Raw genomic sequence first — 27760 nt, forward strand, 5'->3', positions numbered from 1 at the left:
TTTTTGAACTGAAAGGTTACTGGGATCCTATATCAATAGTACACCAACCTGCAAAAGATAAAGTATCAAATAATAATAATAATAAGGCTATTAAGTTAATAAAGCATTTTCACACGTCAATATGAACTCACATAAAATGTAGGTAGATCGCTAAACTGATGCAAAGTGTTGGATGAATCATCGGAGTCAATGCAAAATCAATTTGTCAGGTGTGCTTTAACAAAGTCAATTTAATTTACAGTTCATTAAATATCTTTGCAGCGACATGTGTCATAATGTACAAACAAATGTCTCAGAATTAAACAGAAATTCATTCAAAAAAGACAATCATATAATTGTAAAATATTTATTTATTAATACACATGTAAAATCATCATCATTTGTGACATAGAAGACAATGAATTACTCTCCTCTCTGCAGTAAAATGTACATTGCTATGAGTTATGTACAGTAGACTTAAAAAATAATGATTCTTTCCAAAAAAAAAAGAAAAGAAGTCTAGGTTGGTGAAGTGCTCACTTAAAAGTGCACACTAGGAGAGGGAGCCGAAGCTTACCTGATGTGCTCTATTAACCCTGGGAATGTGTGCGTATCACATGAGACATTCACACGTGGACTGTTAGTTAACTTTTGGCTAAAGTGCAGAGTGTGTTTAAGTCTAAAGAAGAAGATTAATCTCAGCATCTTTACTGACTGCCAGATATTTTACATCGGTGCCCTCTGGTGGACAGCTGTAAAATCGTTTTTAGTACCATGAGCAGCATCTTATAACACTCAACACTCATAGCCCTCAAGAAAATCAGTTAAAGGCAATGAAATATCCTTTCTGGATAATTGATTAAGTTCCCATTTTCTCAAAGTGCCATTATGCACGTTGAATGTCAGTGTGATGGACAGGAATCGATTCTTTAACTCCTGGGTTGTGTCAAAAAGAGACATTAATAACAAGCTTATCAAAGACACATTTACAGTAATACGTGTTCGGTCAGGCTTTACTGGCAGAAAACCTCTGGTATTTTGATGTGTTCACCCATGTTGTTACTTTCTCAGCGGTCTACAAATCATCTGTGTGTGTGACAGTCTATTCCATTTCTATCAGCACAAATGATCAATACTTGGGATGGTTAGCGTGCACATTTGCAGCCCTTGACATTGTTTCTACCTCAGCAGGCTGACTCGAGGTTTGTTGGTTGGCCGCTTTTAATCTTGGCCTCTTTCTCTCTCCCCCTTTCTTTTTTTACTTGCTGCTTTTCAAGTTTTTCCTGAGCCTTCTTCATGTCTTTTAATCTCCTCTTAATAGTAGAGCGATCTCTTTGGCTAGAAACGCCAAGCTCCTGGAAGACAACACATATTCAGTGCAACATTATTTAAATCCAAACAACCCAAAATTAAGCAAAAAACACATGGACCAACCTTAAGTTTACTGCTGTCCATGCACAAGAGATGTTGGCCATCCACACCTTTAGCTGTGAACTCCGCTATATACTGTTCCATATTCATGCCCATCAACCAGTGGCAGATCTGCTGATTGGTCCACTCGGAAAGTGGGCGGTTCTGCCACATGTACTGCTTTGCCGCTGGAAGAGGGCCATCATCAAGGGTCTGAAAACAAGAGCATTTTATAATGTAGTTATGTCAGAACTAGAAAAATGAGAAGAGTCATAAGGTGTGGAAGACTGCAATATACCATTCTCCCATGCAAAGAATGCTAACCCACATATGTTTGGCATATTTCACGTAAAATCTGGAGCACACTTATGAAATCAGGTCAGAAGCAGAGGAAGACATCAAATAAGGAGGCAAGACTAAAACATGAAAGGAGAAGTTCTAAAACATTTTGTCGTAGCTCTTTTTAATAAAATATAGTGACCAGGGGCTGCTAAGCTCCAGAACAGAAAAAACACCATTCGGTCATAAAAGCAGAAGAATCTTCTTAAGTGTTCAGTTCATTAACATGCATTTAGCAGATGCTTTTCGCCAAAGTGACTTAAAATAGAGGAACAATCAATTTGTCAATAACTTTTTTTTTTTTTTTTTTTTTCATATTTTCGCCTTTTTAAGGATTTAAGGCTAAACAAAAATAATTTTCTTGAGATTTACTTTGCACATTTATTTAATTTCATAGATAAAAAAAATTAAAGAGGTAATAAAATTGGGTATTAACCAGTGGCGGATACAGAACGTCATTAATAGGTGGGCCTGGTAAATATACGGAGGGGCCTCGGGTTTTTTAAATTTTATACACCTGATTCCCGGGCTCCGTATTATAGAGCTTTCACACTGCGCGCGGATGCGGTCCGGCGATCCGTTCCATGTTCGGTGCAGTGCAGAGATCATTTCTGATGTGCTGCACGCGCTTAATTAAAGTGACAGGCTGACAGTGCATGGTTCGTGGTCAAAATGAACACAGATTGACATGAAAATATAATAATCTCACCATAAATGCGTTTAATTTAATTATACTCTTTTACACAGTCATCTTTTTTTACTTTAGGACCGGGGTAAAGCAAGGAAAAATAAAATTTACTTCAACAAGGCGACATAATGAACAACTCTCGTATCATTCATCGTGACTTAAATACCATAATATACTCAGCTGTATTTCGAGACACAGAGCCAGAAGTGCATTCACAAAACGTAAACAAACGCCAAAGGAGACGGTGAACATTATACAAAAAGTGGGCAGAATAAAACAGATAACAGCCTGTTAGATGACGCCACACATAAAATAAGAAACAACAACAGGTCTCATAAAACTCGTTAAAAGAGTTGCTACACCCAAACTGAAATAACTCGAACCATCCTTTCAGAAACAAGCAGTAATGCCACGTCGGGCCAGCATAAAAACACACACACAACGCTACCTGAGCTCTAAACCAGGCGGAGTCTTCTGGGCTTTGAGTTGAAAACGCTGATTATGTCATCATATAATCCGAAGTGTCAATAAGTTCTCTTTCAAAGGACAGAAGTGCCAAGTTGTTCAGGCGTCCAGTCAGCATGGATGACCTCAGGCGCGTTTGGATCCTCAGTAGCTCAGTTAGTTTGCCGCGGAAAACGTTCGGTCTAAAACGCGCCCGCGGTGTTGCGTGATAGCATCACTGGACTGACACGTGATATGCCGAAATAATATTTTTTATTTTGTAGCTATTTTTCGTAGCTACTGTACTTAAATGTCCTCAGGAAACTATTAAAATTAAATTATTTATTAATTCGTTATTATTAAAATTAAAAAAAAAATGTTTTTATTAATCTGATTGGGTGGGCCACCAGTCAATCTGGGTGGGCATGTGCCCAACCATTCCCAACCATAAATCCGATGTTTTCATTAACCAGCCACTGTTTCTGGAATGTGAGAAATGTTGTTTCACACGTAAAACTACAGTATTGTATGGCTTCAGAAGACTTGTGATATACTGTGTGAGTCAAATAGTACTTTTATGAGACTTTCATGGTGCTTTTTTACCATTTTGGAGTTGAACATCTCATAAAGTGCTTCCAAAAGAGCAGAGAACATTTCCTTTTGTGTTCCCTGAAGAATGTAGGTCATACAGTTTTGTAAGGATATGAGGGGGGATTAGCAACTATTGTTTTTTTTATAAACTATTCCTTTAATATTGAGACACTGACACCCAACACAACTTGTGAAATAATGTTACCTGTGGCAACATCTTACCAACAGGGCGTAGGAACACTGTTGCAATCTTTTGGGAAATTCTACATACCGTGCACATAAAAATGACACTGGAGAGCTGCCTCACTCACAACCACACCCATATACTCCATACTGATAACAGAATTCACTGCGGAAAGATCCTAACCATAGGCAGGAAACACAGAATGAACAGTCTGGATGTTTTAAGAGGGGAGAAACCTGTTCTCCTGTGCCTTACTATGCATAGAAGGAAGAGCCTAAAAGTCACATTTACTTGTGCCTGATGAAATTTCACAAGTGAAATCCAGTCATTTCAACAGGAATCCATGCGACTGGGAGTGTCACATGAGGGTAAAAAAGTTCACACAGATTTCACTTGTGTTCAAGTTGGCACTGACCAACAAAAAGCTGTTTGGTTTGAAAATGACTTGCTGAAATTTTACAGAATGACATGCATGCTGAACTATTACCTCTTTCTCAAAGCTATGAGCATGATCTCATTCTTTCCATTCCTCCCTCACAAGACACACATACTTGCTCTCCTCTTCAAAACACCTCACAAAGCAAAAGTTCACATTCAGGGCTGATCAAATGTATACATATGATGAATGCTAACCATTAACTACAGGAAAAGCTCATGCAGTGGTGACCCCGCGGCCTCTCACCTCACAGGAGGAGAAGGTGTGTGTGTGCGAGCGCCTGTGGAGACGGGGCTCTTTGAGTAACCCTGCCAACACAGAGCGAGGGCTACCTGCGATCGAATCATCCGTAACAGACAAGCTCTGTAATAAGTAGTAGGATATAGGGACATAAACATATAAACAGACACATAAACAATTACTCACAAACAGTTGTCACAGATACAGTATTTATAGAAGGATGCTTGGAATGCTATTTAGGGAAACTGTACCAGTGGAGAACAATTCCAGAAACCAAAACCAGTAGAAACACAAAACTACTTTGTATTACTTGTAAGAGCTGGCAATGGAGCGCTATCACACAATACAACTATCGTGCATTCCTATCACGTGTTAGTGAAACTAATGTATATCTAAACCTGAATTAAATCAAGCTATTAAAGTATTAAAACCATCAAGAATGATCACTCCCTAATGTGGGTTTTTAGACACAAACTGTTTCTAGTTACTAAATTAGCACAGTCCATGGCAATGCTCCATTATGAAACAGGATTGGGTTTTATCAATGTGGGCAAAAGGGTTTATTGTGAAAGAATGCATGGAGCATTTCGTCTTTAAACAAAGCCACGCCAAAAACTAGTCCACTAGGGTTAGTAGCTAAGATAGTAACTACTGTCCTCACACAAAAGATACATTAGCCGGAGATGCAACTGAATACTGTACCAAATCTAAAGAATGAGAGAGAAGAGATGGCCAGGAGAGGTTGGTCAGCTTTAAAGAAGATTTCATAAAAAACACATTCTGCATAAGCAAAATTACATACAGTAGGGTCCAATGTGATGATCATGTTATCCAGCACAATTCAAGAATGTTCCAATCGAAGCAAGAACATCTGACCTTTTATACAAAGGGGTTGTAGTGACCTTATAGTGTAGAATCTTAAAAAATTATTAATTTTACACCATATAGCTTTCCTTGTTTTTAGCAAATTCCTAAAACTTTGTTTATTGTCAGCTTAAAATTTAATTTTGAATCCCAGATATTCAGTATGGTTTCAGACTTTTGGTAAGCTACTGTCTTCTCAAAAACAAACTAGTACAGTACAGTACAGCCTTCATAATATGTCTAATTATAAAACTTCACTTCCTGTAAGAATCAAAGACTGAACAAGATTGCTTAAATATTAACTTTAAATGACGTCCAGGAATGCAACTAACTGCAACCTTGCAAAGTGCAAACTGAATTCATTTTAAATGGCTCAACCCCAATGAATCAATACAGAATGAATGCTTTAAATTACTGACAACACAACATGTCAACTAATTTCTTGGACCCTACTCACCTTGTTTGCATGATCCTCTATGTGTCCCTCTGAAGGAGTGCGAGGCAGACTGCTACTGGACGCAGAACGGTCTTTTTCTCGCTCTCTCTCTCTTTCCCTCTCTCTGTCCCCAAACCAGGAAAATGGCATACAGGAAGGGATGGAAGAGATGGAGTCAGAGGGGGAAACATTGCCGCTGGACTCATCCAGTAACTCTCCTGATCCCCTGAGTTTGGACAACAAAGAACCCTTGCTAATGAAGCTAATTAAGTAATGGAGATAAAACTGATCTATATAAGAGAAGACCTACAGATTTAAAGTGATTTTAAACTAATCAACTTAAGTTTAATATTAAGACATTTAACATCCACACCTGCTCCCTACAGATCCTCTGAGTGTGATGCTCTCCCGTTTTTTGCCTTTGCCTCCAGATCTGCGGATACCACTACAGGGCAACACAAAAGAAAGAGGAAGAATGGTTTACATTTCTGGGCCTTATCTACTTGATTGAGGAAGAATAGTTTTCTGTCTGTCAAAATAAAATGTTATTATACTACTGGGCTGCTGAATGCTTGAATCTGACCGACATTTAAGGTGTGAAATCATTTTCAGGTAAACGCATGGCTAAAGTAGTTCCAGCCAAGTCTTGACAGCATTACATGTCCATACAACCAACAAAAACAAAATCTGTTATTTCAAAGGTCCTTTACAACTTACAACAGCAAAAGAACCAGAACCCATAATGACACTGATGAGAAAATAAACAACAAGATAAAAATGTCAAATTATTTCCATATTTTAGATACTGAATTATATACAGAAAGCACTACTCTCTTTCCTTTACAAACACCCACACACACACACAGTACGGACACACACTCGCACAGAAATGTGTTGTCAGCGCTGCTCTGATTATTTTAATCAGTATAATAGTTTAGCAACTTAAAAGCTACATGACATTTCTCACAAGCTTGGTAATAACGGCGCTGTTCTTGAAGAAGATAAACTTACAGTTTTGCTATTAGTAGAGACGCTGCTGCCGAACACTGTTGAAAGACGCGCACATTCAGGTAATTCACACACACTTAATCTCTATCTTTCTCTGTAATAACTTCATTCATAATTGCATTACTGTCAACGGCTCAAGCCTCCGTTAATAGGTCAAAATTGACGTTTTGGAATTAGCAACGGAAGAGTGGAATGAGATGCGTAAAATCTTACACACAAGAGCATTTTAAGGACAAAAACCTAATGAATTTCTTGAAATACAACATCAGGCAATGTCTTGAGGTGTGGTAACTGTAGTATAAGTGGAATAATTGACTCCAGTCCATTGAATTATCAGAAAATAATGCACACAAGAGGTGTAGTGGCCACTCTGCATCATCACCTTGTGTGTGTGCATTATAACAGCCCATCTTCAATTATTCCTTACATTATATATTCTAAATTGTATCACTTGGATGACTATTCCTTTTACTGAAAGGTGGGACTTCCAGTTTTATGATTTATGAAGTGGTCCATCTCCTCTCACTGTAATGTCTCTGATTTTGGCACACAAGAGGTAGTTGCTGGCCAGGCCATACCTTAAATCTGGGAATCGTCTTTTGGTCTTTCGCGTTGGTGAACCATCACTCTCTTCATCTGTAAAACAAAGGAGCAATTCAAAATCTTGTAAATTTCCTCATAGTCTTTTGACTGATACTGATGAGCCTGAGCAGGAAAACCAGTGGAATTAGGAGATATAAATAAAAAGTACTTCAGTTGTACCTCTGCTCGCTCTGCTCTTGCTGCACTCCTTGCCTTTGCTGCTCCTGTTTCTCAGGTTTAGGAACATACTAGAGGAGGACTGTGAGGAGGATGGGGACTGAGGAGTGGAGGAGTCTTTAGGCGGAGACAGGCTGGCTTGTGTGCTGCTGCTTCCTTGGGGTGTTTGGCTCTGAATAAATAAAACATCCCTGCCTTCACTTCTTGGTTCATGTGTATGGTCATGACCAAACTGAACAGATGGAACAGGTATGGCTAGGCTCTCGAGGTAAGACCGCCTTCTTTCACTGTTTGCTCTTTCCTGTTTGTTGTCTTGTATGCACACAGATTCCTATAAAATAAGATACAATTAAACTATGATTTCTTCAATCCAAATTGTTAGTCAAAACATACAGGATGGGGGTCAATATATTAAACAAATGCTGTGTGTAAATACAGCAAACACCCTGGAAATTACAGAACAGCTAATGTCACTTACAGAACCTTACATGATTGTAGCACATTAAACATATTTTTTTTTCTTAAATATATACATGCATATGTGTATACTTATATATATATAAATACACAGTACACACATTTATTATGTAAACAAAAACTTTTATTTTGGATGCGATTAATCGTGATAATATATATATATAAATATTACATATTGATGCCTTTATAGCCTCCCCCTACTCCCCTTTTCAACTTCTACTTTCGTTAATAGAAAATTTTGATGGAAACAAAAGTTTGTTGGGCCTGTTCATATTTTCCTTCTGTAAAATAATCAATTATTTTATAAATATTATGTGTTATGTTTATCAGTAGGGGAAAAACTTAAAATGGCAAACCTGTTACCATAATTATGTGTGGTACATAACTGATAACTGAAAACTGTATTTGTAAAAATTCTCTACATTCTCCTTTTAGGAAGCTCCTTGTAGTCAAACTGGGGGGAAAAAAATTGTTTTATATAACAAACCATAAGCCAAAAACACAGAAGAAGAAAACAGGATAGACCACACTGTTGTTTTTCCCAAAACAAAAAGTCTGATGCATCAGCCAGGGTTCCCACACCTTGGTTAACTTCAAATTCAAGGACCTTTTAAGGACTTTCCAGGTCCAATACCCTCAAATTCAAGGACTTAATGTGGGGACACATTTAAAGTGAGAGCAAGGTTACATCATGTTACCTTAAAGGGGTCATATGACGTTGCTAAAAAGAATGTTATGTTTTGTATTTGGTGTAATGCAATTTGTTTATGCAGTTTAAGGTAAAAAAAAAATAAAAAAAAAAAATTTTCTACATAATGTACATTATTGTTGCTCCTCTATGCCCCACCTTTCTGAAACGAGTTGATTTTTACAAAGCTCATCATTCTGAAAGGCAAGGTGTGCTCTGATTGGCCAGCTATCTAGTGCATTGTTATTGGCTGAATACCTCAAGCGTGAGACGGAAATGTTACGCCCCTTAACATACTGTGATGCCGTTTCCCGGCATGACGAGACAAAACCAATAAAACCCATTACAGAAGTCAGAAGCGCCAGACTGTCCTTGCAAAGTTGGAATTGCACCACTTTATAGAAACAGCCTTTGTGTGAAGACGGCATTGTAGGCTACTTTACCAGGTTCAGGAAACAGTCCTCCATAAAATGCACTGCACACATCTGAATATTTGGTTTGAACTGTTCTGGAACAGTGTTGTAAATACAACTTAACCACTGATTTCTAGTTGTGTCCTCTTTTGGAAGGCCAAACAAAGTACTTTCACTTTCACAACGAAACACACAGCGTCATACACGGTGGGCTTGAAAAAGGCACGACCAACGGATTCGATGAAGGAGCTTGCGGAAACCACATGTGACGACCCCGGGCTGGACTCTGCTTTGTCCACGGTGAAAGCCGATCTGGCAATCCATATTGTGAAGTAGATGCATTTCCTCAGCAACCAGCACGGATCAGCTCTAGGCATGCAGAAGCGGATATCGTCAAACACACAAAGTCCAAACAAAGTAGTTTCACTTTCACAATGAAACACACAGTGTCTCCACGACATGGCAGCGGCAACAACAATACTATGCCGAGGGTAAAAGCTACGCCTTCTTTCTCTGCGTGAACATCTGGGCGGCGTTATGCAAATCTTCCCACATCGTGACGTAGACATGTGGGGCGAGTTTAAACAAAGCGTTTTAGGGGGGGCGTGGACAAGTCTTAACTTTTATAAAGAATATCTCTTTGGGTTTGAGACTTTAGTCTTTGCAACTTTAGGGATCTTATCTATTCACGAACAGCTTGTAAAACTCCAAAGAGATTGCATCATATGACCTCTTTAAGATACATAGTTACAGTTTTCTTGTGTCAAACACAACTTTGCAAAAATATTTTTGTATTTATTTTTGGCCATATGACAGAGCTCTGATATTCTATTTGTTGTATTTCTGTTTTTCATAAAACTGAAGAATATTCAGTACATCCTATACTGTATTCTAAAATGATCTGATATTAACTTTTGCATTAGGGTTGCCAACTTCAGAAAATGAAAATAAGGGACAACTGTGATTCTTTATAGAAAAATAAGGGACAGAAAAAGGCACATTCAAAATATTTGTTATGTACCACATAGTGTGTCATTCCGTGTCTACAGTTAAGTATGTGTATAAAAGGTGTATAAAAGGGTTCTCAGAAATAATCACATTTGTTTTGCTTAACCTATGTACAATTATTCTAAAAATAAAGTTTAATGTCATACAAAAAAATTCACGCATGTTAAACACAAAGCATTGGCCTGAATAAATTTTACCTCAAGTTTTTCTTGCCTCATGGGTTTACATTAAATTCATGGTGTGTCTGTGAAACTTTGAGGTACCATCGTAGTAGTTTCGTGTGCGTGTGAACGTCATAACAACGTACAACACAAAGTACCTTACGTGGGAAACACTTAACATAATGCGTAAATGCACGTAACTAACGTAAATCAGGTAAGCATAGGCTACTAAGTGTTGGTGAAATAACACATTAGTGGACCAGAGGGAATATTATGGAATTTTTTTTCCAGAAAACTTCTTGCACAAAATAAATTCAAGAACTTTCAAGGACCTGATCAGCATTTCAAGAAAGTGTGAGACTTTCTGAGTGAGACCAAATAGCAAGAAAGACGTAGAGATTCTTCATGTATGCCTTAGTTTAAACTGATGATGACCTGCAATGAAACTCTGTGAAGTATTTAAATGTTTGTGGTTCAACGCACCTGTGATTGGCTTGGTGCCTGTGAGCCTCTTGCTGACTCTCTGAGTTTATTTCGGGATGGCCGCTTGCGCTGAGATCCCTGTGCCAGTTTGGCTTTGGCTCTGTAGACACTGCAGTCCAGGCGAGCCGTCTGAGGAACATCTCCCCAGTCTGCATCTGAGGACAGACAGACACACACCAACATCTCAAAACCAGAAGGAACTACTTTAACACATTAGGCTGTTTATGTCTTTTCTGAACAAAATAATGATTAATAAAGGTGTTACAATAAACTAGAGTAAGATATTACATCTAGTCCTATTTATTTGACCAGCTTTTACAGAATAAATGATTGGCCGAGCTGTTCTCTACCAGAGTGAAGGTCGTCTGTAGATACTCCATTTCTTTCAGAGGAACCAGAGTTTGGACTGCTAGGTTGACTCTCTCCTGCAGGGCTGCAAGACTCTTCTAGCTGGTCTGATCCAGTTCGGCCCTCCAGACAAGTTATCTGAGAAATGCAGAGAGGTATTATGTGCATATAGAGTCACAAGACTCCATCCTGTTATATTTGTTTCTATGATGACTAAATGTTATGCATTTGGCAGACGCTTTTATCCAAAGCAACTTACATTGCCTTCAAGCCACATCACAAAACACTCACAAGACCAGAAAGATATTCATATTTGTAATCTCATTTTGTTCAAAATGAGAAATTACCATGAACAGGATTAGTTTTACCTTATGCTGCAACTGCTTCACAGTGCTCTTGTACTCTCTCTCCTTTTGCTCCAGTTTTCCCTTCAGCTCCGCCTCTTTCCTTGCACCTTCAGCCTCTCTAAAAGTCAAGAACAGCCACACCGTTAACAAAGCATGATAATTAAATTCTCTCTTTCTTTTTCTAATTTTTCTTGTCTCATGTATTTCTCTTTGGAGCATTAGGATTTCTAATAATTCACCTATCACATATCAGTACATTTCCAAGAACGCCTGACCAAACCTCCCAGAAAGATTCTGCTATGACAACACATAACATGCTCAAACACACCTCTGCTGATGCTCCTGTAGAAGCGTGATGGTCTTATTGTATTTGAGCTGCAGGGAATCATTTTGACTCTGGGCTTCATTCAAACGCTGGTTGATGGTTTTACAGAGGGCCTGAGCATCAAGCCAGCATTTTTCCAACTTTTCAATGCGCTCCCTGCTCTCTTCCACACTCCTTTCAAGAGCTGCACCTCGAGTCTCCCAAGACTTGCGTTCGGCTTCGCTCACTTCCAGCTTTGAAATCGCAAACACACAAAGAGTTAAATAACTCTGCAGGCACACAAGATACTAAAAAAAGAAATTAGCATTTTTAGAAGCATCCTACCTTCTCTCTCAACTGATTGAGTTCTGTTACTGTGACACTGTGTTTTATCTGCAGCTATAACAGAAAATTCAAATGAGTAAGAAGCATTTCACAATGATGAATACAGTACAGAATATGTAAATTCACAATATACCTCTTTGAATTTTTGTTCTAGCTCAGCAGGATTGATATCTTCAGGTAGATCAATGCCTTGGCTGCTCTGTTGTGAAAACACTTCTTGTGTCAAGTCATTTGATGCATCCTCCGCCCCCTGCATCTTTTCGGCCTCTTTCTGTATCAGTCATAATATGGGCCCAACAAAGATTAGTGACTCATTTATTCATGACATCAAGCTTATCTTTATATGTTCTTTATATGTTCACATACCTGTTGCAAAACACCGTTTTCAGTCAGTGGTTCAATTTCCTGTTGATCGTGATATTGGTCATGGATTTGAGAAATCTGTTTGTCATCCTGCAGCTGATGGTTTTGGGGTTTATGGTGGTCTTCATCTTTTGGCTCCTGGTTTTCAGGGCTTGTCTCATGTTGTAGAGTCTCGCTGATCAGACGGGCCACTTCGCTCTCCACACCTGGTTTCTCCCGGCCAATGAGAAACCTGCATTGGAGGACATAAAATTCCTTCACACAGTTCTAGGACTATGACCGCTGCTGGTATTATACTGACTATGAGATTAGATTTGCCCTGGTGAATCATTACCAGACATTTCCTCCTTAATAAGTGATGCATGTTCATTGTTCATAACTCACAGTAATCATAATACAGTGAAAATCCCTCTAGGGCATAATGGAGTGAGCTCACAACTTGTTCCTGGTGGGGCCTGAAGCCACAACCTTAGCAAACTTTAACTACAACTTCACACAGGTCACTTTATGTTAAGCTTGTTGTGTCGATACTCACTTGACCAGACCTTTGGTGTTCTTCAATGTGGTAGCAGCAAAGAGCTGAGCGACACCAACCAGACTGATTCCATCTACTTCCACAATCTGATCATTTACCCGAATTCTGTTAAGACAAACCACCAATGCTTGTTTAATACAGAATCATCAGCATCTGTTACTCACATTGTTTGCTATCACACAGAGAAGGTTTTATTGATTTCATAAGTCAAAGTCTGAGACAAGTTTTTACCGTCCATCCCGGTGAGCTGCACCTCCCTCGGTGATGGTCTTCACAAATATTCCCAGCTTCTCCAGTCCTTGATCTGCCCCAACTCCCATACCAATTATACTGATTCCCAGGCCATCATTTCCTACACATTAAAACAGGCAGCTCAAATACAGTTCTTCTACAGTTACTTGACTTTCTCAGGAATTTCAAACCAGGGGAAACACATTTTGTGATAAAGGTTTAAAAGAAACCTTTTTGAATGTCTATAGGTAAAACATCCATCTTTTCCACCCTCTTTTCCAGCTCGTACTCAGCAGATGCAGACACAGGGTCCACATCATCATTCCTTCGATCATAATCTTCATCAGAGAAGGTAAAGTACACCTGCAGGAGAAGAAATACATTAAATAACACACCAACACAAAGTCCACTCAGGTCATTTATGAAAAAAAAATGAGTCATTCAGACTGATTCATATCTTCCTGTCTATGACTGCCCACATTTACATGTTAATACCGACTCAGTATTCATCCATCCTGATGAATAATGACTTCAAGCTTCAAAACATAAGTTGTCTATATAACTTCCGCACTGTCTTCTGAAGAGATACATTTGACCTATCTGTAAGCCCTGCCCCCCTTATTTACTGTTGCTCCCTTGGACAAACAAAAAAACTGCTCACTGTCTCACAATGACTGCTGTCAGTGTGAAAAACTTGTCCAACAAAGTTTTGCACAATTTTGGATACAGAAGGGCCACCATTCAAGTGGGAATTAAATATCCTATGGCGGGATGTATACATTTTTTTTTAAATAAATACAATTGGTAACTCGAAGCGAGGGTTTAGTTGGAGAAGCCTCATATTACGGTCATAACGATCACTGATGACAACACAACACTCCCGGATCAACACTGTTCATGTACCGCAGAGTATAATATAGACCTTCTTTATGTGTTTTTGACTTACACTGTACATGATGTGAGAACAGTTTGCTGTTTAGGTTTGTAATAGCATTGACTCACTAACTTTAATATTAGCTAGTTTTAGCCAGAGATACCTTGTTGAAACCGAGCGGTAACCTCCCGCTCTTTCTCGTGAAGCCAACAAGGAAGTGACTAAAACTGTAATTCATCGACTGGCCGCTTGAGGCTGGCTGCAAAAGGGAGTCAGTCCCATAGACTCCCCATGTTAAAATGCCCAACTTTACAACAGAAAAAAAACATGTTTACAGCCTGGTTCAAAAAATGATTTTGGTCTATATAGCTAATTTTGCCCTTCATGACAACTGTGAGGGAGTGAATTTTTTTATAACTCATCCGTTTAAATTATATTAGGCCTTAAAGTTCTTCATAATTAAGGGCGTGGCCACGTGAGTGACAGGTGGATTGCCGCTGCAGCAACCAGCTCCCGCCTTTTTGCCCATTTTCGATTATCCGGGAGAGTCGCTCGTGACGCGCTGCCAAGATGGCGATGGCCCGCTCTGCACACTTTGAGCTTCAAAACTGCTCTTCAGGAGTCACTACATCCATATTTTTATACAGTCTATGGTTGAAACGCAAGATGACATTAACGTTCAGCTTGAGCAGATGAAAATTGTAACTTAATGAGAGTATGACAACCAGAAAATGAAATTTTTTGTCTTCATTGGGAGTGGGGTTGAATGCTTAGGGACATTTTGCTCTGTTTTGATTCGGTTTAGGAAATGTAATAAAATAAATTCTATTGCCTATCCTCTCAGGATACCTGGAATCAGTGTTACGAGTACCACAGGCACATAGTTTTTCCATTTTTGTAGCATAAATACCATTAAACCGATGCGAGCTTCGGATTTTCCAATGTTTCTCTATGGCGCTGAAACTTACAGATATCCTAGTTCTGCTCCCCGTCCAACTGATACTCGACTGCCATTGGCTCATCTGCATTCGAGGGGTGGGGCTTATCAATAGGTCAATTGCTTTGTGTGAAGAACAGACTAAAATTTACATTATTTCTCACTGATTATTTTTTCAGTGAGCTGTTAACAGCTGAGAAAGGATTATTCATTCATTAAGCTTAAGTTGAGAAATTGGTCTGACTAATCTGTGCACAAATCATTCAGACTAGTTTTGTGAACCAGCCGATTCACTGAAATTATCTTAGTCAAGAGTGATTAGTTGACATATCAGACACAGCTACTTCTCTCAACAACATGTCAAGAAGAGTAAGGAAAGATGTCAAGATTTTCAGGGAATAATTAATTCAATTTTGGGGTGTTCCACTCATTAAGCAAGAACACTTGGATTACAGCACAACAGTCATATGGACTAATTTTATGATATTTTCATGGAGCCTTTGCATCCCTTTTTCAATCTCGAAAGCTCCAGTTCCCATTCTTTGTAATCACAAGAAAAAAAGAGTGACCAATACAATTCTTAATTCCACACATGCTACAGATAATGCTACAAAAGCACACAAATTCATTCTGCAGTATTAAAAAGTGGTCATGTATTTGGTGAACTTTCACAGGCAAAGAAAGTCCATTGTCAATATGAATGAACCATTAGAGGTCACTTTCAATCTAAGCAGTTTTATATTGGTTGGTCAAAATGGTGAATTTGTATGTTGTTATCTGAAGAAAAATTTGTTGGGTCATTTCGCCTTCAAAATTTCACCATAAAAAAGGTAAAAGTGACCGCTCCCTTTAGAAGGCACTAGCTAAATTACATATCCACAGCATTTTGTCAGTGGCTGGTTTAGGCTGGCATAGGCAGTTAAAAAGCAGGTCAGTCAATGGTATGCATTCCTAATACTGGCATCAGACTACAGCAGTAGAATTAAACAGAAGGAAAACAATGCGTCCAAATCAATTAGAAATGGCAAAGTGACAGACAAAGTCACAGTATTTCCTCTCCATTTGTCTTTTCATTTACCATTTTACTTGTGCTTCCTCCATCCATACTTTCCCTTCATCTTTCCTTCTCTACTACAATCCCATTTTTCCTTCCCTTCATTTATTCTCTCCCTGCTTTCTTTTGTCTAGCGACTCTAGTTGTCATGGAGTAAGCGTGCACCTCTGAACAATGTCCTTTTCTTCACAAACATGCTCAAGCACAGTGTCTCGTTCTATCTCCCCCCTCCCTCTCTCACTCCTTTAAGCTGTGGCATTTTAGCAAGAACACAGGACTATTTCTTCCTGGGACTGAGAGAGTCTGTCAGTGAACTATGACTTACAATAAGGAAAAAACAACAGATGTCACAGCGTTTAGGTCCAGCATTAAACCTGAATCCCAGAGTTGTAATAACATAAAAACACCATGATCGAGAAATATTAAGATAATGAAATACTAAACTGTTCCAATGAAGAAACATATCCTTTGGCAGCATTTAAAAGGGTTGTTAACAAGTTAGTGTGCAATAAAAAGAAGTCAGCAACAAATAATTGAGAAATCCTGGCCTTTAGTAATTTAATGGGATTTAAAATCCAAAATTTTTAATGAAATTAATGGAAACCAACAGTTTTGGTGACCATTGACTTCCACTGTATGGTGAAAAAAAGAAGAAAAAAAAAAACCCTTCTCAAAATGTCTTCTTTTGTGTTCCACAGAAGAACGTAAGTCATACAGATTTGGAATGACATGAAGGTAAGTAAATGGCAGAATTTTCTTTTTTTTGGGTGATAAAACCCCCCCTGCATTTTAGGGTTAACGATGGATTTTGAAGACAACATATTTAGTATAGAAGAGAAAAAACAAAGTTATGAGCTAATATTCAAAGCCCATTGTCTCCTCAAAGTTCAAAAGATGTCCAACACAAACATCTGTTGAAAGGAAATCCTCATTCATAAACCTATAACTCACTTCCTGTTGATCCTATATATGGGAAACAGGATGAGTAAACACAAGAGCTCCACAAATACAGAAACAGGCGCATCCTGAGGGTTGAGGAAACAAAAATGTAGAAACAAAAAATGTAGGAACGCTACCATATGTTTACTAAGGGAGATCCAAGCTTCCTGATTTAGAGAGTCAATGCATCATAGTGTAAGACAATTGTTAGTTACCACCCGCTCATCCCACTTCTATAAATACACAGCAAACAAACTGACACTGACCTACTCTACTTGCTCGAGGAGGACACATCAAGAAGGAAGGGATGTTGGGGAGAGTGACGCATTGAACACTGAGCTACGGTAATCTGAAATGTTACTGATTTGCTATGTGTTCTGACCCAGACTATAAATCCATGGTGTCTTCAGTCTACCAGGCTCTGAAGAAATACATGACCTGGTTTCCAAACTTAGGAGATCTTTTAAGAGTGCTGAGAACAACTGCAAGATCCACAGGAAATAAAACAACCTTACACACAATCATACAACCTCTAGTGGTGACTGGTTTTGGCCAGTAAATGTGGTGGACTTTTGTCACCTATACTGTAACTCGCTTAATATGTCTTTCTTTATTTCCTTTGATCAGTTGTTTAGTATATTAGATTTATACTCTGATTAATATGCAAAGGCATGAGCTTCCACAGCATTAAATTGGTACAAACCGATGATGAGATGAGACTCATCAGACCAGGCAACATTTTTCCAGTCTTCAACTGTCCAATTTTGGTGAGCTCGTGCAAATTGTAGCCTCTTTTTCCTATTTGTAGTGGAGATGAGTGGTACCCGGTGGGGTCTTCTGCTGTTGTAGCCCATCCGCCTCAAGGTTGTGCGTGTTGTGGATACACAAATGCTTTGCTGCATACCTCGGTTGTAACGAGTGGTTATTTCAGTCAAAGTTGCTCTTCTATCAGCTTGAATCAGTCGGCCCATTCTCCTCTGACCTCTAGCATCAACATCGCATTTTCGCCCACAGGACTGCCACGTACTGGATGTTTTTCCCTTTTCACACCATTCTTTGTAAACCCTAGAAATGGTTGTGTGTGTGTGAAAATCCCAGTAACTGAGCAGATTGTGAAATACTCAGACCGGCCCGTCTGGCACCAACAACCATGCCATGCTCAAAATTGCTTAAATCAACTTTCTTTCACATTCTGACATTCAGTTTGGAGTTCAGGAGATTGTCTTGACCAGGACCACACCCCTAAATGCATTGAAGCAACTGCCAGGGTGTTGGTTGATTAGATAATTGCATTAATGAGAAATTGAACAGGTGTTCCTAATAATCCTTTAGGTGTGTGTGTGTGTGTGTGTGTGTGTGTGTGTGTGTGTGTGTGTGTGTGTGTGTGTGTGTGTGTGTGTGTGTGTGTGTGTGTGTGTGTGTGTGTGTGTGTGTGTGTGTGTGTGTGTGTGTGTGTGTGTGTGTGTGTACAGACTTTGTGTTCAAAATGTATGTCCAAAAGTAATAATATCATTTAAAAAAATTTAAAATTAACACACATATACAAATACTATTGTTTAGATCTGGTTTACTTGCTATCATGCACCTCAAATAAATTGGGGTAAGGAAACCTGTTGAATGAATGAATGAATGAATGAATGAAGCATTTATATAGTGCATTTAGATACTAATGTATACTCAAAGTACTTTACAATAGGATAGGGGTCTTTCCTCAACCACCACCAGTGTGCAGGATCCAACTGCATGGTGCAATGGCAGCCAAAATGCTCACCACATAACAGCTATTGGTGGAGAGAAGAAAGTAGCGTGATGAAGCCAATTCAACCGCCAAGACTGATAAGGGCCAATGAGTCAATATGGCAAGAACAGCAGAGTTACACTCATACTCTTTACAAGAAGTGCCATGAGATTTTTAACGACCACACCTACTTACAGTTTTAGTGAGCACCCTTACCAAAAAGTAGTATACTTCAAGTTCATTTAAATAAGTATACTCAAGTAAAGTTCAAGAATATTTTTAATTATACTTTATGTAGCAAGTATACAAATATCAGTGTTCTAGTAGTATACTTGTAAGTGTACTGTTTCAATACTTCTTGGGACTAAATTGGCCCACTTTCTAGTATATAAAAGTATACCTTTAAGTATATGTTAAGTATAACAGTAGCAAACTTTGAGTACACAACTAGTTTAACTCTATGTTTGTAATTTGTATTGCAATTACACTAGAAGTGAACTTATTGATATACTGATAGTTTACTAATTAAATACTTTGTACACTTTGAAGTATAGTCTCAGTAAACTACTAGATTAGTAGTTTTATACTGCAAGTATACTCATAAGTTTTCTTTAAGTGACCTTTACATCATACTTTAAGTATACTACTATGTCCCTATTTAGGTTTTAATTTGTATATATTTTGTTATACGAATATCTGCTTGTAAACAAAAACATTTTATTCTAGCTTCATGCATTATTTTTTTAAACACTTTAATGTGGGTAAGTTTCATAAAAAATAAAGAAATAACATTTTGAACAAAAAGCTGAAAAAAGACTATGATTTGGATTCAGATTGATAATCAAAACGTAGATGGACTCGATCAACACCCCAAAGCTTGACTGTAATTATTACCTCTTCATCGGTCGACATTTTATTCCATAACGTTACAGTTTTGATGCTATTTCATGTCACATGATCATGTTACATGTTTTAGTATCTGTTGTATCTTCTTCTTCTTCACTTGTGTTTTTTTTTTGGAATTTCTGTACAGAAGATGTGTACTAGTGCCCTCTACCGTATAGCAATGAAAACACGGATTCTAGGAGCACAAGTATAGCTCAAATATATTTAGACTTTTTGTAAGTATAAGTCAAGTAGACTTAAATGTCATTTTAAGTATATTTCTGAGGAGTACCTAAATATGGAGACAGATTAGTCTCAAATATAATTCACGCAAAAAACACGATTCACACATGCTTAAACAATTTCACATGCATGAAACCTAATTCACGTACACACAAAAAAAATGTACGTGCGAGAAAAAAAATATATATTCACAAAAAGCAATTCACATGCGCAAAATAAAATTATATATTCATAAAATACATTTCACAAATGCAAAACACAATTTGTAGATATACAACTGTGCACAAAAACCTTTGAATGTTTAAAATGTACGAGTGTCTGAATGTACAAATCGTCATTTACTACGAATCCACTCGGATTTGTGTGTGTGTGTTTTTTGAGACTTTCCTGACAGAGCTCTCTTTCCCACGTGGGTCTGTCGTACTCTTTAGCCAATCAGATGCGAGCTTACCATTCAACCAATCATATCATAAGCCACCGAGAGTGCATTCAGAAGCTCGCAGGCAATCGGGGAGACGTCAAGAGAGAAGCCCATAGAAGCCCTGGCGTTACATTTTAAAATACTATACAAAATAATTAATCAGAATACTTACTCCTGCTCACTCACGCCAAAGAACTCCCCGCTCAAGCTCGCCGTCTCTGCAAGATTAACGATGGCAGTTTGCACGCACAGCTACTAGAAGATTTACATCTGTCAGACAGGTTGCTGACGTCATCAAGCTTAGTTTGAGTCTGTGCGTCAGAAATGGAAGTTCTAAAAAATCGCTAAAAATGGGCTTCACTTGTCTCAATTGAGTTCCAATTGGGTCGCTGTGTCCATTTCTTTTACTGTCTATGGGATTACTGATGTAAAGGCTTAATTTCCGTTCTAATTAATCCATATTGCGCAAAAGGTGCGCAGAATCCTGCTCCTTGAATGCACTCTCAGTGGCTTATGATATGATCGGTTGAATGGTAAGCTCGCATCTGATTGGCTAAAGAGTACGACAGACCCACGTGGGAAGAGAGCTCTGCCAGGAAAGTCTCAAAAACACACACACACAAATCCGAGTGGATTCGTAGTAAATGACGATTTGTACATTCAGACACTCGTATATTTTAAACATTCAAAGGTTTTTGTGCACAGTTGTATATCTACGAATTGTGTTTTGCATTTGTGAAATGTATTTTATGAATATATAATTTTATTTTGCGCATGTGAATTGCTTTTTGTGAATATATTTTTTTTTTCACGCACGTGAATTTTGTTTGTGTGTACGTGAATTAGGTTTCATGCATGTGAAATTGTTTACGCATGTGTGAATCGTGTTTTTTGCGTGAATTATATTTGAGACAAATCTGTCTCCATACCTAAAGCCCATTTCTGAGAAGTACATAAAAAGTAAACTAAAAGCATACTTTCCTATGTTTAGTATAAAAGAAGTATACTAATAGCACACTTGTATAAACTTCTTTTTCGTAAGGGCAACCAGTCTTCAGCTACAGGGTGATATGGCTTTTGATTTAAGTTTATTTTCTAACCCCATTGGCTGCTATTTTTCCTTGTTTAATGCATAAACTCACTTAACTTTCATAGAGTTTTAAAAAAAGAACACTTATCTTACATTATTTGGGTTTTCAAGTAAATGTCTGTTGATTTACAAATTATTAGTTATTTGTACTGGAAAACAAGACAAAAAAATAAATAAATACTGATATGGCAGAGATTTTATAGCACTAACCTGATAAACTTTGGCAAATCCAGTGATTAGCTAATAAAAGCGTTCACTGTATCATGCAATACCTTGGTAAATGGTTTAGAAGCCAGCCAATCAGACTGTCAATTTTTGTGTAGTGATTGAGTGCAGTGTGCATCTGGTGTCAATGGGCTGTGGGTGGTCTGTGAGTCTGCACTCAATATTACAATCAGTTAACAGTGCTAACAGATTAAACTGACCCAACAGTCAATTTCTATAGACAGATTTAGTGAGGAAACACGTTGTGATCCCTTTAACATAAATTTTCTATTTCAGAAAATCTTGTTTATCTGTTTCATTAAGTTTCAAATTATGAGGCTCATATCAGCTGAGACCAGAGGTAAAGCCCTAAGATAGGGAACTAAATCACACATATCTCTGTGTAAAAAAACCAAACAAAAAAAAACCTGTCAGAACATGAGACATAGGATATTACATGCCTGAAGGGATACAAGCTCAGACAGCACCTTTGTTGAGAGCTGTTATCTTAAAGTTCTGGGTAGAAGGTATTTAACACTATACCAGGAACCAGAACTCATAAGGATCAATAAAGCAGTGAAACAAGTCTCGGACAAGTATATCATTTTCCTCTCACCAAAAGCAAAGTTTGTTTGTGTTTTGGGGCAAAACAAATACAGGACACAGGTGCCAAATACCTTAAAGCAAGTAGGATCTTTTCATATAAACGTGAATAATAGCTGCAATAGTACCACCATAAACATGCTTCATGAAAGTAAGAGCTAAGGTGCTGACCGAATTGAGCCATGAGCACCTGCTAAAGGTGCGAACACAGATTTGGGTCAAAACCAGCAGGCTAATTCTCTAAAGAAAACCTTCTGAACCATTTCAGAGGGACCAACAAATAAATGCTAAAGCTGAATAAAAAATAAGTTTAAGCACTAAATATAATATAAATATAAAATAAGATTGAGTGAGACATACCTTGATTGGTGCTGTAGAGAACTTGATCTTTTTCTTTGGATTGAGATCTTCCTCATCAGAGAGTCCTGGAAGTTCCTCAAATTCCTGGAATTCCTTCTTCTCTTGACATTCCAAATCAGTCCTGTTGTCATCCACAAAGGCAGCATTCTCAATTCCACAAATTAAAGATCTCTTCCCCATCGGTCCCTGATCATCTTGCTGTTGCCTCTCTTTTCCTGTTAAGACATCTTCCATCTCTTGGTCATCGTCATCCTCCTCTAAAGCTTCAACAGCTTCCTCTACTCCCTCATCCTCTTCCTCATCCTCTCCTTCTCTCTGTTCATCCTGCTGTTCCTTATCTTCAACATTGGTAGCTTTCTGCTCACTAACAGTCTCCAGTACTGCCTCCTCTTCAGTTCGGTCTGTCTTTAGTTCTACTTCCTCATTGTCTTTTATCTCCTCCTCCTCGTCTTCCTTCTCCATTACGTTCTCCTCAAGAAACATTCCCTCCCTTCTATGGTCTTCCTCTTTTCCAGTCTGTACATATTCCTCACACACCCTCCATCCCTCCTCATGTTCCCTAATACTCCGTATTGATTCCTTCCCAAAGAATGTTAATTGGAGCTCCTCGCCGTTGGTCAACACCCTCTCAGAATTGTGATTTTGGGATTGGTTCTCCTTTACAGACTCTTCAAAAACATCATCCTCAACATGCTCCTCCTCATTGCCCTCGCTTTCAGAAGATTCAGTTTTCACCACCACCAGCTCAGCTCTGACCGTGGACAAACCAGGAACTTTCTCAGTGTTCTTGTCTTCATCTTGCTGCTCTTGAAATGCAGGATCCTCAGCTACAGATGCATGACTAGTGGTACTCCTTGCAGACAAGTGGTAGATCTTTTCGCTTGTATACAGAAGAGTGGGTTCTGATGAGACCGTATCTTCTGAGGACTTAATATGTTCTTCAACTGTGGAACTAGCATTATGTAATGTCTTCTCCGTACAGATTCCATTCAAAGGGTTACTGTGTGAATCTGAACCATTTAACTTGGGCAAACACGTTTCAGAAGGAGAATCAGCCCATAGTGAATAAGAGGTAGGGGAACTACAGCTGTCTGGTGATGAAGGGGGATCCGAATGGTTGCTAGCAGCGGAAGGTGACTGGGAATGACTAAAGGGACTATGGGATTCTGTGGAAGGAGCAGCTGACAGCGATTCACTATCACTGTCCAACATAAAACTCTCCAGACGTCTGGATATTGGCCCAGCATTCATTGACATACTAAGCTTATGTGGTGGTGTCTCACTTTCACTTTTCCCTTTTTCCTTGTCCTCACTTTCTTCTGCCTGTTTCTCTTCCTCTTTAGGTTTGTCATTTCTTTCTCCAGTAACTGAAACTTTCTTGTCTTGTCTCTCCACTTGTTGAGGCCAGATAACTTTAGGAGAGCTAGATCTCTCCGTTGGAGACTGCTTTTTAAGGCCACTCTCAAATAGCTTCCTGGTCATTGAGAACTTCTCAGCCAGTGCTGCCTTGTCAATGGAAACATCCTCTGTTTTCCGTGCCTCAAAGGAGGCTGAATCTAGACTGGTAACACTATTCAGACTGGACCTGTAAGGGGTGGAATCCAGTGGAAATTTGGGTGACGTGGGTTTGCTGATATTGGGACTGTCTTGATTCTGTTTTCCATCCATATGCAAGAATATATTTTTTATTTTGCTCACTTTGTTGCCTGACGGTCTGCCTCGGGTGTCACTGCCTCCGTTGGAGAAGGGGGAAGTCGAGCTGACTGATGCACTCCCATCAAATGAGCATTTGATGGAATGGAAGTCTGATTTATAGGCATTCCTGTGAGGAGATGCACTTCTCAGTGCCCGTTCACTTTTGTTTTCACTTTTAATCATGATCACAGATTAAAAGAACAGATTTCTCACTTAGTAAAATAGATAAAACTGGGACTAAAAAAGTAGCGTATATCCAGGTGCATGGTACGTCCTCATTCACACTGGCTGAGATTGTAGATACAGATGGTGCCGAGTGACTGACGGAGTGCCAACCGCTCTTACCTACAGCAAAAAGAAATGATCACAACTATTGATCCCTCAACACTCTTTTGCACTGTAAATGCACACACACACACACACACACACACACACACACACACACACAAACACACTTGTTAAACTGAACTGTAAAAAATGCCTATACTGAATAATATACTATTCTTAATAATCTAATAAAATATTTTGATATTTTAAAATGTACTGATAGCACAGATGGACAATGGAAGGCCTCTATTTTGCCCTTTAATAACATGACAGAGAACACTTTTAACCACATAAACAAACACCACCAGGGTAAACAAAACCACACTAATATTAGATAACATTAGATAAATAACATGAAATATAACATAAACACTTTTTATAAGTTTTTAAATACAATACAAACAAATCTTAGTTGATGGTTCATGCAAGGAATACTAATAATTCCCTTTACCTCAAATTATCAAGACGATTCATACTTTTAACTGAAAGCATAACTTTAAAATTACTTTACAGAAAAGTGTAAATGTTCGTCCTTAAATTGTTCATACAGCTTACTTCCATTCTGTTTACTTTTTGAACACATTAAAAGTAAGTATTATATAAGTGCATCTTTTAAAGCAGTAATAATTGCCTTACCGTTAACCAACTGACAGGTCTGTACTGCATCTCTAACTTACAGTCCTAAAATTACTTTTTAAATCTAATTTTTTAAAGGTAGCAGGTGCTCGTTTTTGACAGCTGATCTTTTCCCACTGACTGCTGTAACCGACTTCATCCTAATGAAGCCTGACTAGTTGAAGTCTGTGTAAGGAAGTTTATCTTTCCATTTTTCGAAAACAACACGACCGGATAAACGAGTTTAAACCTACCTGAACTTCATTCATTGCGACTTACGGAAGATCTGAGAAACCATGAGCAAACAGTCACAAACTTGTTAGACTATCCGTCGTCATTCCTTTCTCCGAAGTCTACATGTCTTTCTGCTTGAATGTAACCAGCTCAACAACGAACGAACCTTATCCCTACATGCGCGCTCCCTCCTTCAGCGTCATACCCGCTGCTTCTTTCCTGTGCTCGCAAGTAAGACAAGCGCGCGCACGGGGGGACAGAGAAAAAAAAACAATACTTGGACAACCGTGGTTAAATCAGTAATCTCGTCCGTAAAGTAACAGCTAAATCCAGATAATGGCTAGGGGCTAATGTAGCCTATTATAGACATCACGTATTTAAATAATAACAGAAACACATTTCCCAAATTATGTGATGCGAATGTATGAAAGACACGCTGACTGTAATATTATCCCCAAAGCTTTCTTAAATCAAGAAATTTTTTTTAAAACATTTTAATAATTCGAAGGTAGAGTCTAAACACAGATTTTCTCATTTTTGGATCTGAAATATTAATTAGCTAAAAAATAATAATAAATCATTTTGGGATCTCAAAACCGATCATGCACGCAATGAAACATGTTCCATGCATTTTGGGCCACAGAGATGCCGTATCTGAGTTCAGTCTCCCTGACAATTACAAGTAGGTCACCATTTTAGTGCTTCTGAGATGTGTGGAGTGGAGCATAGGGTAAAAAAACAAAGGAGTAAAGACTGAAAACAGCAATGCATGCAGATAAATGTCATTAACAAAACAAATCTGAACATAATTCAAGAGAAAGGAGAACACACTGTTCACTACTGACAATGTAAACTGCCAATATCATAAAGATTTATGATAAACCATTTTGCTGTAGACATTTTGTCTCCTCCTGTTTGTCTTGGTGTGGACTGTGACCATATGAAGCCTCTAACAGATGGCATTCTGTAGCTACATATTGAAAGTAGATTATCTCTGCTGAGCTGCTGTTCAGAGTGACAATCAGCATAGCTGAAGCATGCAGTTCCGTTTAAAACGGATTGACTGATATATAATAAAAAATAATAATAACCTTCCAGCAACTGCAGTGTGTAGCCTACATGCGTTTATTGCTGTAAGCAATATAAATCTGAATTTAATGCTCTCTGAGATTGTGCTGCAGGTCTGAATAGTTTATACTGTTATGCCATGTCTCTCTGAAACAAGATAAATAAGATGTCTCACAAGGTTCATTCTTAGAGATCTCTTTTGCTTTCCTATAACCACTTATAATCAGTATCAGTGAGAAAACTGTCTTACACTAACCCCACAATACTTCAGTAATGACAACAAATGCACTCCTTAAAAATAAAAATAAAAAATCAGAAGAAAGAGTTTTGGCATGCATTAAAAGCAAGGACACTTACCATTTCTTTGATATTCCTTTCCAATGAGGGGGAAAAAGAAATGCTTTACATGTAAGTCCAGAGTAGATGAATGAAACAGGTGTCTGTAGCCTGTGCTGCTCAGCTGCTAGTCCTGTTTCACTATGTCATGACCTGTGTTTTGTTTCTGTTTGTGGAAAGTTGTGATATGACGCATCATTGTCGAAGTCCTTTTTCCTCGGCTCGGGTTTGTTACATGGCCTGAATTTGGTGCTGTTTTCCCCAGGTGGCCTCAGGACCTAGATTTATAAAAATATCACCCAATCATAGAGGCAGCAAGGATGAGAGAATGAGAGAGAGATCCGAGAAAATTAGCTGGAAGTGGAATGCAATACAGTTCACACATTTGTATAGAAATGATTAACTGTTGCATGTGTGTTGATGAGAAAAGAATCTTGAGATGAGATGATAAAAAAAAAATACAATAAATAAGATAAAACTCATGAACAGAGTATAAAGCCAGAGTGATTCAGATTAATTCAGGAAGACAATAAAATGGAAATAAATAATAATAATAATAAACTTAAGCACTCATTAAAAATGCATTTGTTCTTTTACTTTTTTCAACCGTGAATTGTCGTTTATTGTACTTGTGAGCATATGTCAATGGCTGTAAGAGTTTCTCTGACCTCATTATGGATATAAATAAACCCTGTTCTTGGACTGAAATTTCAAGAGGAATTCTTTTATAAACCATCCCAGTCGAACACTAGGCTTTATCTCTGTATAGAAAACCAGCCCACGCAATGAAATATCAAAATATTTATTGAGAATATTATTTGCAATAGATATGTTACGGGGGTGTTCGAGATATCATTTAAAATTAACCATGGAATCTCACATTTTCATATAATCTCAAGCTCCATGGATCGAATATATCTGACTTTATATAGCATACAGTGATCTGAGGGGTGATGGCACTACAGAGACACAGATGGTGATTTATTTACAACTCTTAAATTAGAACTTAAAATTTTGGCCTGCTACACTTTGTTCATAATTAATCATGCACATAAC

At 38.2% G+C, this 27760-nt stretch overlaps 1 protein-coding gene across 9 annotated transcripts; it reads right to left on the reverse strand.

Moving 5' to 3' along the window:
• Nucleotides 1-332: 332 nt before the first annotated feature.
• Nucleotides 333-26897, reverse strand: LOC109094553 (neurabin-1-like). Of its 9 annotated transcripts, none has more exons than XM_042757135.1 (20): nucleotides 26726-26897; nucleotides 22430-24469; nucleotides 13312-13444; nucleotides 13082-13202; nucleotides 12851-12955; nucleotides 12319-12547; nucleotides 12086-12223; nucleotides 11953-12006; nucleotides 11632-11861; nucleotides 11325-11421; nucleotides 10959-11094; nucleotides 10609-10763; nucleotides 7382-7709; nucleotides 7198-7255; nucleotides 5985-6056; nucleotides 5633-5837; nucleotides 5014-5061; nucleotides 4318-4434; nucleotides 1414-1602; nucleotides 333-1334 (listed from the first exon to the last, which is right to left on the reverse strand). In XM_042757135.1, exons 2-20 carry the CDS (start codon nucleotides 24305-24307, stop codon nucleotides 1164-1166), a joined length of 4464 nt encoding a protein of 1487 aa, XP_042613069.1. In that variant the 5' UTR covers nucleotides 24308-24469; nucleotides 26726-26897; the 3' UTR covers nucleotides 333-1163. The 9 variants fall into 9 exon arrangements, with proteins under 9 accessions (XP_042613069.1, XP_042613086.1, XP_042613058.1 ...); XM_042757152.1 differs by lacking the exon at nucleotides 26726-26897 and adding an exon at nucleotides 25321-25510 and having other exon boundaries at nucleotides 5633-5735; XM_042757124.1 differs by lacking the exon at nucleotides 26726-26897 and adding an exon at nucleotides 25321-25510.
• Nucleotides 26898-27760: the final 863 nt, after the last annotated feature.

The sequence above is a fragment of the Cyprinus carpio genome, chromosome A1 (assembly GCF_018340385.1).
Source record: "Cyprinus carpio isolate SPL01 chromosome A1, ASM1834038v1, whole genome shotgun sequence".
Classification (NCBI taxonomy): Eukaryota; Metazoa; Chordata; class Actinopteri; order Cypriniformes; family Cyprinidae; genus Cyprinus; species Cyprinus carpio.

What these genes read in the sequence shown, in the direction of transcription:
- LOC109094553 (XM_042757135.1), bottom strand. Translation starts at nt 24,307, where the DNA reads ATGATTAAAAGTGAAAACAAAAGTGAACGGGCACTGAGAAGTGCATCT. An exon ending in TACAGACGACCTTCACTCTG is followed by an intron (nt 10,764 to 10,958) that starts GTAGAGAACAGC and finishes GTCTGTCCTCAG; the next exon opens with ATGCAGACTGGGGAGATGTT. An exon ending in TCTCTCATTCTTTAGATTTG is followed by an intron (nt 4,435 to 5,013) that starts GTACAGTATTCA and finishes TACTTATTACAG; the next exon opens with AGCTTGTCTGTTACGGATGA.